At 39.3% G+C, this 14,046-nt stretch overlaps 2 protein-coding genes across 3 annotated transcripts in view; one reads left to right on the top strand and one right to left on the bottom strand.

Annotated features, from left to right (window-relative positions):
* The window catches only part of NADK2 (NAD kinase 2, mitochondrial), a 15,391-nt gene extending 14,988 nt beyond the window's left edge, over window positions 1-403 (top strand). For both annotated transcript variants that reach the window (XM_010131977.1, XM_010131976.1), the window contains exon 11: window positions 142-403. In XM_010131977.1, the coding sequence (XP_010130279.1) occupies window positions 142-280 (139 nt within the window). In that variant the 3' untranslated portion in view covers window positions 281-403. The remainder of the gene's footprint in view (window positions 1-141) is intronic.
* Window positions 404-5,032: 4,629 nt separating this feature from the next.
* Window positions 5,033-14,046, bottom strand: part of SKP2 (S-phase kinase-associated protein 2, E3 ubiquitin protein ligase) — a 10,109-nt gene continuing 1,095 nt past the window's right edge. Inside the window, exons 2-9 of the mRNA XM_010131975.1 lie at window positions 13,487-13,598; window positions 13,060-13,203; window positions 12,334-12,468; window positions 10,908-11,006; window positions 9,298-9,425; window positions 7,648-7,699; window positions 5,961-6,068; window positions 5,033-5,393 (exon numbers count right to left, since the gene is read on the bottom strand). Coding sequence (XP_010130277.1) covers window positions 5,180-5,393; window positions 5,961-6,068; window positions 7,648-7,699; window positions 9,298-9,425; window positions 10,908-11,006; window positions 12,334-12,468; window positions 13,060-13,203; window positions 13,487-13,598 — 992 coding nt within the window. The 3' untranslated portion in view covers window positions 5,033-5,179. The remainder of the gene's footprint in view (window positions 5,394-5,960; window positions 6,069-7,647; window positions 7,700-9,297; window positions 9,426-10,907; window positions 11,007-12,333; window positions 12,469-13,059; window positions 13,204-13,486; window positions 13,599-14,046) is intronic.

Genomic DNA, 14,046 nt, shown 5'->3' with positions numbered 1-14,046 from the left:
TTAAACATTCACCGACCCCCCCCCCCCCCCCCCCAAATGAATGTTCCAAGAACCAGTCTTATTGTTTTGATAAGTGCTTGTTTGAAAGAGTTAGGTTTTTTAAGCTATTTTGTGAAAACTTGTTTTTTGGGTTTTTTGCAGAGTCTGTGTCCGTTCCCGTTGTTGGGATGCATGTATGGTTGTAGATGGAGGAACATCTTTTGAGTTCAATGATGGGGCGATAGCTTCAATAATGATTGACACAGAGGATGCACTGCGCACTGTTCTGCTGGAAGAATGAAGGACCCTAGTGTCTTCTGCTGAAGCAATTCTGAATCCAGAGAGGGAACTCCTGGAGATAGATGGCACATCACAATGCTGCATTATGTTGGAAGTTGGCTTTTTTTGGATGAAAGAGCATTTGGAGGAAGCTCAATGCTTTTCATTCCTTTTCATTGGGGATATATTTAAGCTCTTTTTTTAGTCTGGTAAAAGAAATAATATCTGAAGCCCTACATCTAACTTCAGTGAAAATTGACATTCTAACCTGTAAGGCAAATATGAAAGAATATCTTCTTAAACACAGGTAGATGGGTTCAAGCATTAAATATCCAGATGTACAGTTTTTTAGTAACAGTCTGGGACTGATGAAACTAAACATCCTCATACATATTCTTTTATAGAAGAGTTGACTGTCAATCTAGCAATTAGATGCAAGGATATATAAATTTCTGTAAATCTTGATGTTGACTTAATAGAAATGGAAATACAAATCTTTTGTATTCTTTTCAAAAATTTTACAACTTCGTAGTTTCATACAACTTGTGACAATTTTTTTTTTTGCTCTTCCAGTACTTTTTCTACTTTGTAGATTTACATCAAAAGTCTGGTTTAATCACACCTTAAATGAGGTACCTCTTTTTCTTTTTGGCTGGAGATGGACTTGAAACCCAATGGTTCTCTTGAGCCCTCTGATAAGAATATATGAACTATAGGGAACAGGTTGAAGTAAGATATATGCCTTCACTGAATGGATTAGCTAGCTAGCAGGTGTTCAGTCACTGTAGTGTATGTAGGTGGCTATCATTAAGAAAGGTATGTGGCCTTATTAAGTTGAATGGTTTGGAATTTTAGGTTCTAAGTTTCTTTATAATTGAAGAAGAATGCGATGTAATGGGTGTCAGTAGTTGGAGCATGAATTAATACCTATATATCTCCCAGTTTTCCAAGTATGTCTTTTTAACTTCCCCAAGAAGTTAAAATTTCCAATCCTGAATTCTTTATTTGGCAACAGATTAATTTTAATTTTACATGCCTTTGATCGTGTGTTAGGTAGGCAAGTTGATAATAGAAAAAAGGCTCTGATTACAGAAAGGAAGTGACTTTAAAATAATCTATTAGAGAAACTGTGAACTATGACTGACTTTGAAAGTCTGTGCTGATAATTGCTTAGATGAGGTGCCAGAATTTAACAAAATTGATACTCCTGCAGCAGGAACTCTTCTGCTATTGTGACTTGAAACAAATGAGTTTTGTCCTGTCTATTACAGATCTATTTCCAAAAGTGAGTTTTCTTCAAAATACTCTTGAATGAAGAGACTTGTGTAACAGATGTTCTCAGGTCTAATGGCAATCCAGTCGTGGCCAGTCACAAAATGGCAATGGATCTTTATACACGGAGGAAGATAAAAGATTTTTTTTCCCTTCTGCTGCTTAAGTGTTTGTATTCACTCTAAACCAGCATTTAGAGGAAATTGATTTGACCAGACCATTCAGTTCTAGAATGTGATACTGGTGGTGCTTTCTGAATAAGCTAACACTGTTGTGTACATTTCACCTTTTAAGTGTGCTGCAGAATTTCTTACTTACACTACCTGCTTGAGTAATGACAATGCAGACCAGAAAGAGAAAACCAAAGTAGCCAAATCCTGTTTCAAAACTTGGTAAGTTCAGGAAATGTCAGAACAAAAGTCTAAAGTAATCTGCAAAACTGGTCTAAGGGTAAAGATGCAAAAGACTAATCTTTTTTTGGAACGCTGGCTGCATGTAGACTAGGGTGTTTGAGTTATTCCTAATCCATCTGTAGCCAGTTAAGAATGGTTTATGCCTCTGTCTAGTACACTAGTCAATATGCTGATTAAAAAAAATCTACCCTCTGATGCCACTAACACTAATTGATAACTTCCTAGGACTTTGCCCCACTGTGTTAGATCAGAGGTTTAGGTATTGAAAGTGTCCTTGAGTACCTGTGTGGACAAACTTACAGCAGAAACCCTGTCCCTTATTTAGTTGTTTGAGTGCTGTAATGTTTTAATGGAGACTGATTAGTCTGATCAGGGTGCACCTCTCTTAAAGATGCCTGTTATTCCTTATTATGAAAGCTGAGACTAAAAGGCAATGTTTTCTGTCACCCCAGAGTGAAACCATGATTTGGTTTAGGTCTTAGTAAGAAATTCCAGTCAAATTCCTTACTCAGCAAAATGGAAACCTGACCTACTCATGAGTGGCCTCTACTGGTTTTGTCTCTACTTAATCGCACTTCTGTTGAAGCATTTACCAGAGAATGCTTGATTTAAGTAACTAGGATGATTCAGAGATCTACAACCGATAAACAATAAGCAGCTACCTTTTTTATTAAAGAATTGTAAAATCCTTTTTAAGGGTCCTCTATTACAAAGGATTGCAGTACAGACAACTTACCTGGTAGACAGTATTCCATGACAGGACTGAGTATTGGTTTAACACTGATTTAATCTGTCTGGACTGGCAATGAACTCTGCACCTCTTCTACCTGCTGAATCAAATCCATGGTCTTTTCAATTAGTGCCAGTCCACACTCTGTTCTGCTGAACTAGACCTGTCAATCTTTGCTTTTTAAAAACAAAACCTGGTGTTTATACATTATGTAATAAAAATTAAAAACTTAAGATACGTGGAGCTGTCCTGTGCCTTATTTCAACTTTCAAAAGTGTTTCCTTCACTCCACATCTTGTTACTTACTGTTTAGTTTGTTTTAAATAATGGTTCTAAGCCTTTGTACTTTAGGTAAAATGCAGAGACTTAATCTATATAGTAGCCTCTAGTATGGATTTCTTGGAGCTACCAAACTTCCTTTCCTTTTTTCAGTTAGGAAAAGGTCAGTGGTCCACCATACCCAGAAGACTTCCATTATGTGTCTGCTAGACCTGCTATAGAAATGGTACTTAAACAAGTTCAGGATTATTCCTTCTAACTAAGCCACATGTCTGTACAGGGTTTTAAAGCACAGTCTATGAAAAGTTAAACGTATTGGTGACAGCACTCTGTCCTCTAAAGTGCCATTGTTTAGACTCATTTTTTTTTAATCATCTCTTACACAAAACTTGTGGCAAGTCTGAGGAAGTGTTCTCCCATCCATGAGTAATTCTGGACAATATAGCAATTACTTAGATCTTTATTAAATGCAACAGAAGTTGTAAGGTTTTACATTGTGCATAGGGAGAATTTAAAATAGTGCTGTGCTGCAAAGATACACTTTTTTGCTTGGAAGTAATTTAAGGCATAAACCTAAGGCTGCAATGTGTGAAGAACCGGAGTATCCCCTGTCGTCCTCCTCCCACCTCCCATCACTTCTCCAGCTTTCACAAGGTACGCTGACCAGTAACTCCTTTGAAAGAGGCAGAAGCCTATTAGCGACTCAGGTGTTAAATTACACTGTTAAATTTAATAAAAACAAAGCAACTTAAAGATGATGCCATATTTCCTTATACTATAGAAAGTCAAATTAAATATAAAATTCTAGTACTTTACACAGTAATTAATCTGTGCTGTACCACCAGGTATTTATTCTACATACTGAAATGCAAAACACTATACCTGTGCAGTAGCCCTGCAGTAATGCCTGCTCACTTACTGCATTTGTGGGAACAGCAGCACCATCATGCCCTACACAGGGTGCAAGTTTTGCCCTAGGACTTCTCACCTAACACTTAACACCTGCTGGAACATCAAAGCTTCTGCATGAGGACCCAGATCAAAGTTTTGTTTAACTTATTACCAGTCTCTGTCTTTAGTTTAGTTTTTTTTAACAGTTAATCAGCTTTTCCTATGACTTAAGGCTCCTAACGCTGGACAGTAGTGGTTAGTGTTACAAGTGAAATGATACTACAAACATAAGCTATTATAAAGGAGAAATTAATGTCTTTTAATAGCACCAAAGCATTTCCTCCTTTCAGCGCTTTATGCTGCAATCCCAGGTTTTTAATTTTGGTCTGAGATATAGAACCATTTGAGCATTATTCCTGCAAGATTTGTTAGTTTATCAGTTGCAGTTGAAAGATCTTACTCTTTAAAGGAAGAGAACATTTTTAAGAAGACTTATCTGAGTTCAAGCTCACAGAAGCTATGTTAAGGTTCCATAATGTTTAATGAGAAAACTTAGCACCATGCCATGAAACAACTGATAGCCAGCATCTACTTTTACAGATGCTTATTCTGAATGGGCTTTTCAGACTGTATTTTGCTGATAATGAATACTGCTAAAAACAGATGTTACGTCTGTGGATTGCTAGAGAATAACTTTACTGGAATTCCTTTATACTGCTGCTTAACTTGTACAGTATTGAGCTGTCTCTTAGCTGCTTTTGTGTAGGCATCTTTGCCCCTATTTACTTCACCAGGTTTGGTGAATTCAAGACTTGGTCCCCTGTCCCTCTCAGGAACGGTGGGTAGCTTCTCATCTTACTGAACACTTTGTTCAGTTCAGTATTTGAATAGTTTAATAGCATTATTCATTGGAGTTATGGAAACTCAGACAAAAAAAAATCCTTAATAAGCCTTAAGATATCTAGCACCTCTACAAATCATTTCTGGAGTTGCTGAGCTGGAAGTTAACCCAAACCACCTTTAGAACACCTCAGAGCAACAAAGCTGCATCAGTACCTGCAACTGTTGCTAGAGGCTGTTTAGTTATCATTATTTCACAGTATTTTTTTAAAAAGCCCCCCTATAAAAAGAAATCTACAGTTGCTCACTGATCATCAGATTTCTAAAGGCTTTAAGTAAAAAAAAAACCTAAAAATATTTATGAAACTACATTAAGGCAGAAGACTAAGTTAGAATGCTTTTTACAATAATAGTACTATGATTAAAGGTGCTCCAGCACTGCTTCTTAAGGAGCTTCACTACAGTTTGTCTATTGCATCCAGAGCAGTGTGCATGATCATAAGCCACTAGGATTTCTCAGCGTCAATCTGCATTTCATGCCCCAAATCTCCTGGTTCTTTTTGCTGCCAACAGTTGGCCTTGCGATACTTGTAAAATGTGAACAATTAATCTTTATGTCAGGAAGTGTCTCCTTGAGGAGCTGAAGGGCGCTATCAGTCACTATTCCAAATACCTGAAGAGTCTTTAATGTTGGAATTCCACCAAGTTCTCTAGAAAGAGAAAAATATGAAATTAATCATGAACCTGAAAACATTTTTTTTAATCTGTACTCAAACTAGACAACTGCATTTCTACTAATTTCTTACTGATACAGGTAAACACAAAAGCAAAGGAATACAAACAGATTAGCAAGTCAGCAGGTACAGCCAACTGTTAACTTTTCCAGAGGACTATACCTTCTTTGCTGCCTAATTGAAAGCCTAACCCTGAACCGATACTGATCATTGGCAGGACTGCAACCTCCAGCTGTACCTCACAGTAACGAGTACTAGTAGTACAATGCCATTAAGGGAAGACAAGATGCAGGCACTGAGCTGCAATTTCCAAGCGTACAGACTGTCAGAGATTCTCCCAGCTGCCTTTGGTTCCTGCCTGGATTCGCAAAGGTACATGGCTCGGGCAGTCAGGTTGCTTTATCTCAGTTCCTTGTTCCTAACTCCTCCCACCAGTAAGTTTTTCAGAACAGTACTTACAATTTGAAACCTAAAAGAAAGCAAGTTCAAATTAACTTTTGCTCTGTATGAGTAGTAAACCAAAGCCATTTAGGTATTACTCACACTAAGGCAGCGGGTGATATCTGGTAACATCGGCTGAGACACAGATGTTGTAGGAAGGCGAGTTGATGAAAATACTGGAAGCACTCAGGCTTCAACATCACACTGTCACTGAATGTGAGAGCACATGAAATAGAAATTTAAAACGAGTAAATTTAGTATTTCCAAAACTCAGGCTGAGAAATTTAATGAGTATCAACTTCCTTTTCTATCACTGAAGTATTTTTTCACTCAGTATGGAAGTAACCCGTCTCTACTGTGTGTGTGTTGTGGGGGAGGGATTTTGATTTTCTCTGAAAAGCCAGTAAAGCAGAAGCTTCTCTGCAGGCAGATATTCCGCAGCAGAACTCATGCCATGAAAAGGCAATTACTTTATATATCAAAATTTCAAAATATTGTTTGTCATTTACTAGGTCAAAACCAAAATACACCTTTTTTTTTTTAATTCTATGGCCAAGTAACAAATTTATATGAGAGCTGAATTAAACCTTCTCTAGGATGCTAGGTTCAAACTGAATGCATCTAAATAGCATCTGGACACAAGCCAACAATGTACACTTGCAGCCCAGAACACCAACCATATCCTGGGCTGCATCAAAGGCAGTGTGGCCAGAAGGTTGAGAGAGGTGATGCTGCCCCTCTCCTCCTCTCTGGTGAGACCCTACCTGGAGTGCTGGGTCCAGTTCTGGAGTTCTCAGCAGAGGAAGGACATGGACCTGACAGAGCAGGTCCAGAGGAGAACTACAAAAATGGTCAGAGGGCTGGAATACCTCTGCTCTGAGGACAGACAGAGAGAGTTGGGGTTGTTCAGCCTGGAGAAGAGAAGGCTCCAGAGAGACCTTATTGCAGCCTTTCAGTACTCAAAAGGGTCTCATAAGAAAGATCGGGACAATCTTTTTAGCAAGGACTGTTACGACGGGACAAGGGGTGATGGTTTTAAACTAGAAGAGGGAAGAATTAGACTAGATACAGGGAAGAGGGGTTTTTTGGGTTTTTTTTGGGTTGGTTTGTTTGTTTTTTGGTTTTTTTTTTTTAACACCTTATTGCAGCCTTTCAGTACTCAAAAGGGTCTCATAAGAAAGATCGGGACAATCTTTTTAGCAAGGACTGTTACGACGGGACAAGGGGTGATGGTTTTAAACTAGAAGAGGGAAGAATTAGACTAGATACAGGGAAGAGGGGTTTTTTGGGTTTTTTTTGGGTTGGTTTGTTTGTTTTTTGGTTTTTTTTTTTTAACACAATGACCCCAGAGACATGGTAGAAGCCCATGCCTGGAAACACTCCAGATCAGATTGGACAGGGCTCTGGGCAACCTGACCCAGCTGAAGATGTCTCTGCTCACAGCAGGGAGGGTGGACTAGATGACATCTGAAGGTCCCTTCCAACCCAAAGCATTCTAAGATTCTAAGTGTTTCCTTCCACTCTACCTATCAAGTACAACCTCTTATTAACAGATCCCGTACCTATGTAACATTTACGCTGAGTTAACAAAGAAATCTTAAATTACCACCTGCTCCAGATTAGGTCATTCCAGACAGCAAATCTTTTGTAGGTTTACCATAGAAAGTATCTTCTGGTTTTGCAATCCTACACAGTCATGCATCACTGCTATGCAATTACTGCACCACAATAGAATTGGCAATCCCCTGAACCATAAGGATTTAAGGACTAGCTGCACAGGTGTTCTTACCTTAGATCTAAATGGATGAGAGAAGGACATCTTTCTACCAGTGTTCTAACATCTGAAAAGAGGTCACAGAGTCAGTCCATCTTCCAGTAACAAGACAAATGTGCTTTATACAGTCTACTCACTTCCATATATGTTCATTAATTTCTCTCCTGGAACCTCACAACTGAAACACATTTAAGACTTACAGCATATATTCTGTCTATCCAGGACCTTATGAGGACTTTTTAAATCCTCAGCAGAACAGATCCATTTAGTCCAGAGAAGCCTCCCGAAAAGTCAGTTGTGCCAGCAAACTTAGCAAGTGAATAATTCAAGTTATACTGCTGTAGGAATCTGATGAGACACCATAATGGTGAGATGCCTGAAATTCTTAGATGTAGTGAAAAAATACCAAAATTTTCCACATATCAGATACTCTTTCAGAGCATCAAGTTCTTCAGGCACCTCTATTTTTTACCCACAGAAAGTTCTTTCCTCATGACAAAAAGTGATGTTTTTTGTGATTTAAACTGTAGATAGATTCTTGAGACCATCTTCTCATTGTCTGCAAATAGTACAGAATCACCCTTGGCTCAGATATCACCTACAAGACCACTATTATTAGCAAGGTGCTAATCAAAATGCAAGAGGATTTTGGTATTTCGGAATTCAGATGCAAAAACTAAAGGAAACAATACCTATGATGATTAGTGACCTATTCAAATCATATGGCTTATAAATTGCATTGAAACAAAGTAAAATTACTCATAGAAAGTGATTTGCAAACAGAAGAGCTCTGCATATTGTGTTCAATGGTCAGATAAAGACAAGGTTCAAATTCCTGATAAGGAGGAGGTCACATAGCATCTTTGTTTATGGGTTTGGGGCTGGGATAAAAAGAAGATTGATGTATTTCCCCACACAGGGATACATGCCAAGGTCTGTGTGACATTCAAACAGGAAAAAAAAAAAAGAGAGGTCATTGCCTAGGTGCCACCTACTTCATGTCAGACAATGCCCTATTGTCACATTTGGTCATTGAGACAATTAATTTCTCTACCAAAGACATTTCAGTCTTTATGTTCTTGTTGATTTTGTTGTGCCCTCTCCCCAAATGTAGATTTCTCTGCATTTTCTATTATCCTGCAACTTTATCCAACTTTCCCTCCTATAGCTATTACCAAGTAAATAGTTAATGTTGATTACTGAGATAATTTGCCTTCCAAATTAACAACCGGTATCTGTAGGACATCATGTCAGACTGCAACTCAAGTAGTTGCTATGGCTGTTCTCTTTTGGAAGATGCCAAGAGCAGCCACAACAGCAGAAGCCTTCAGAGGGCTCCAAAAAACAGTATCTGGAAGCCAATTCAAAGTGGAACACAGGATCCGGCGTTTCCCACTTCCAGGACTTATTTCAGAAGGGCTACACCTTCCAACTGAAGATGAAATAAGCTTTCACCTGACTATTTTTAAATTCCTAAGACAAACCATCTCACCCCTCATGGCTGAGCCAGAGACACGAGTAAGACACTCTGACAGCAAGAACAACAAAATCAGTGTTAGTGCATGATTTTTCTATACACACAGCAGGTGCCAACCAGAAAAAAAAAAAACTTAAAGCCTGCTGTTTTATCCCATAGTGGGATAAGTTTGCCATGCTGCAGTTTACCTGATATTTGTAGATTCTGTCTGTATCCACTTAAATTTAATTGAGTTACTTTTGAAGTAACATGATTGACTGCTGCTTTGACATGGGTGGCTGTGAAGTCACACCAGGACAGGTTCAGCTCCTCCAACCTACACAAATGAACAGAGTTGTTTGGAAGAATGTCTGAAACACAGTTTGAGTTCTGGTATAATCTATTAGGAATTTTTGCCTTAGAAGTATCAGCCATAACATAACTACTACCAGCTTCCTGTATTTATGACTACGAATTTCACTGCGACAATGATTAAGCACTGGAGCTAGCTCCCCAGTGAGGCTGTGGAATCTGTCTCTGGAGGTTTTCAAGATTCAGCCAGAAAAAGTCCTTATCAACCTGGACAGTGCTGACTTTAGGCCCTGCTCTGGGCAATGGGTTAAAGCGGCCTTGGGAAGTCACTTCCAAATGGAATCATTCAGTATCTTAGGAAGTGAAACGGTTCTCTCCGGGGACTGCCACAGGGAGACACTGTCTTTTCATCTTGCTTCTGGGTTTGTGACCCGAATCTGTTACTACTGAACAGATGTTCACATTGAGGGGAAGAAAGGCTACCCATTATTAGCACTGGTCAGATGACCAATTAATCCTCATTAGCATAAAATACTTCATAGTTTTATATAAGCACTGGGCATACTCTGACCTTAAACCTTTTTTACATGCTTGATTGCCTATAGCAAATCACCATTTGGGCTGGGACAAAGTATTTATTTTGTGTGCAGGTGTTGTAGATGTAACCAGAAGACAAAGACACAGCGAACGGCACAACCAGAACATTTAGCTGGCAATCTCTACGTAAATGAAAAAACAGTTAAATTGCCACTAGCATTCGTAGGATCCGGTTTGCCATCTGCTATTCACTGCACCGTACAGACTGCAGACAGAGCTCATGATCCAAGTAATCAGACCAAGCAATAGAAAGCATTATCTACCCAAGAGAGGCACAGAAAGATTAAGGCTTTGTCTGTCCACTAACTTGCAGTTTGATTAAAAACATGTTTTTGCAGAAGCAAAGATAAGGAGATTGTCCAGCATCTCTCAGGAAGTCAGGGGAAAGATCAGACTTTAAATCCCAGATTGACTGGGGCTCAGTTCAGTGACTTCCTGCCAGCAGATGGTTTAATCACTGCAACTGTCAATCTGGAAATAGTGCTTCACTTTCTATCAGGGATGGAAAGGCACAATGTTTTCTGCCATTCTTGCTGTACTCTGATTGCAAAGGGAGCTCTGGGATTCTACATTTCGGTTTCAAAAGACTTCCACTTTGTGAGGATAACATACTGCTTTCATTAAGAAAAAATTAATTTACACGATAATCAAGGGAACATAAATGGGGTTTACCCACGCACAAGACTTCCTCTAAGAAACACACGAAAAACTAAGTACATCTTTGCTATTAGAGAAGAAAATAGCTTGATGGCAAGAAACTATCTGACTATTCAGCAAATAATCAACCATTAGACATTTAGGAAAGGGCTCATAAAAAAAGGTATTAGGGACAAGTACAACTGGGATGCCTATGGAAAAAAATAGAAAGGATCCTTTTTGCAAGGAATAGCAAAACCTATTTTTGTCTTACATAGAACAGCTGCTCAACATCAGCTCCAAGGCTTCTGCAGAAAACCCCGAGCACCCACTGAGATTTAGTCGGATCAAGCTGGGATTCTTAGCAATGCTCCTGTAGAGGAGAAAAAAGAAAAGTCTAATAAAATTTAATGTTGGAATATCGCTTGCATTGCTGAGATGTGTGATTATTTTTAAGAGCAAAGATTCCAGGCACGGAATTATTCGTTAATCATGTAGCACTGCATCCTTAGCAAGCTGATCAACCTAAGTGTCGCTAAGGATCTCAACTCTGTACTTGCTGCATCCCGGCACAACTTCAAAAGGGACACTTGCCTATTTACCTAACGTTCCTGACGAGTCTGCATATTTAAAAGGAATTTAAAGGGAAACAATTTATTTTGACCTTCTGTTGTACGCCATTAAACACACACCATGGCTCATTAGAGATGACTATTCCTCTACAAAAGACAAAGCAATCATCCCATTTCGGAAGTCACTCCTCTGCAAGATTGAAGTTACTCCAAACAGAACACATTGCCCAAACAGCATCCCCCGAAAGCATTTGCTTGCAAGACCAGAGCAGACATGCTGTTGGCAAAACCTGGAAAAACCCTTACACCCAGTGTCTATACTTATATACAAGGCAATAAAATTCCATCATTGGTGCCTAATTAGTGGCCAAGTTTCTGATACTTTTTATCTGGTATCAGAAGTCAAACTATATTGGTTTATTTCTGCTGTCCTGATGTTCCCCAACCCCACTTGTCTGGTGTGATGAAGGCATCAGAAAACTCAGAAGTAGAAAGCAGGAAACCTGGAGTCTCTGCTTTCTGACCTATGGTCCCTGGCACCTCCACAATCACCCGATGTGATTGAACAAGGGGTTGACTGCACACCCATTACTGTTTTTCAAGTTTAACCAAACAGTGCATCTGCTTGACAGGATCTGTAATTCTCCAGACACTCAGAGTGAAGTTCAACGAAGATGTGAGAAATAGTGCAGAAGTACAGCGAGCATTTAGTGGGAAAGCTGCTGAGACCCCTGAAAATAAAGAACCACCTGTATGCCAAACACTAGGTTTTCTTGGGAGCACAGAAATGGGAAAATAAAAATATCTCTGCTGTACAGCTTGACTGCAGTTACAGCCAATGGACACAAACTCTAGAAAGATAAGCAGCTTCTCCAGGCTCTCCCTGCTCTGGGGAATGAAAAAGAAGTCACCAAAAGGAACACCCTTCTCACCCTCTTTTGCTAGAGGAGGGAGAGGAAAGCGGCATCTCATCTAGTCTGCCAGCTAGCTCTGTTAGGTGCCTAAAGCTGTCCATTTCAAAAGTCTCCCACAATGAACAACTCTGAGCTGCATTTTTTTTCTAGCCTGCACAAAAGGATAGCACCACACAGAAGGTATTTACTGAATATGCCCAAACATGTCACCCACTTGATGATGTCATCACAGAGCACTAGTCCCTCCAAGCTGAGGTTCTGCAACCTTTCACACAGACAAAGAATACTCTGGAGATCTGCAACAGACACTGTGCAGTTCGACAAATCCATATGTTGAACTCTGAGAGGTCTAAAAAAAAAAAAAAAAACCACAGGAGAAAGGCAGGTTACTAAAACTGCAATAAAACCCGTTCCACAAATTCCCCAGACCATAAACAAATCCTGTGTACTGAAACCATGCAAAGCTTGCAGAAAATAATTATACTGTAGTATTCGGCCACACGCTGGACATACTACTGAGGTCAGTGGGCCTACTGCTAAGCTACCAGCCAAAACTGCAGAATTTCTATCTCGAGGGCATTTACAGGATTTGTCCTAACACTTGCAAGTTTATCCTGCTGGAGTTAAACATTTTTTTTTTTCCCCATATAAAAATGCTGGAGATGCTGACAATACCTGGTTCTACAAGACAAAAATTGCAAGTGGTGCTTGATACTTTCAAAAATCACATTAACCTGGTTTTAAATAACTGCAGGGGAATGCATATCCTCTTATTGCAACACATGCCTAACCACTGATCAGCTCTTCCACATTCCAGAGACAGCACAAATGCTACTACTAGTGGCGACCTTAAAACCAAAAATACATAGAGAAACTGTGACTATTTGGATAAAAAACATGAATACTTTTCGGGATCCAGAACACGCAGAAAAAGCCTTACTTGCTCGTTTTAAACAACGGATTCCCAATACAAGATCTTGGGCAGCGGAACACCGTAACACCTGCAGGTAGCAACTGTCCAATCACTCCTGGTAGCAGATTTTTACCAGTCAGATCAAGAGTCTGCCAGAGAGATTCATCGAACCTAAGGCACAGAATTTTACCTGTTAGTGAGTCAGAAAGGGTCAGGACTATGAATATGACCACAGAAAGTTTTCAGTGTCACAAAAGACTTAGATGAGGGAAAGCTATTTAATATAATTTACTGATGTTAAAATATGTAAGCCATCTTTTGATTACATATACATATAACCCCCACACAGCATAAATTAAATTATACATGAATAAACAAGATGAGAACCAGATCATTTAACAGACTACGGAAGCAAAGGTATTTTTAGTACTAAACAATGTGAAGTAATACTTACGAAAGACGATGCCACCTCTTGCAAATCTGGGAAACCCTCAGCAAGTCACTTAGGGGCAAATATGCAAAGATTGCCAAAAGCAATTCATCTGGAAGAGCATCCCAAGAAACTCCTTTAGGGGAAGAGCAAAGTGTTCTAGTTAAATCTGGTTCATTTTTGCCTCCTGATCAGATGCCTTGTTCGGTTTGTTGTTAAAAGCACCTCTACAGTCTCTTCTCTAGGCTATGCAGGCATTAGCCCACTACTCATTCCCCTTTCACCTCTTTTATTATAGGAAGATATTATCACCGCCTTTGCCTAGGCATGACTGGCAAGCGCAGAGCTTTTCATAACACCAACTTAGTGCACATACTAAAGGTATTTCCCTGAAAAAAACGGCAATACTCTTTATCCACATACTCATTTTGTTATCTGGAGAGAGCTGTTTCTTTATTTTGTATTCCATAATCGCTGCAGACTGAAAACACATTTTGATACCAAGGAAAAGAACCCAACATCTTGTAACCCTGTATTTAAGTGCCCCATTTAACCTGGCGGTCTTCAGGTTACAGCTCTTTCCC

The sequence above is a fragment of the Buceros rhinoceros genome, unplaced genomic scaffold, assembly GCF_000710305.1.
Source record: "Buceros rhinoceros silvestris isolate BGI_N320 unplaced genomic scaffold, ASM71030v1 scaffold11282, whole genome shotgun sequence".
In the NCBI taxonomy this organism is placed as follows: Eukaryota; Metazoa; Chordata; class Aves; order Bucerotiformes; family Bucerotidae; genus Buceros; species Buceros rhinoceros.
This window is presented reverse-complemented; position numbering and strand designations above follow the sequence as displayed.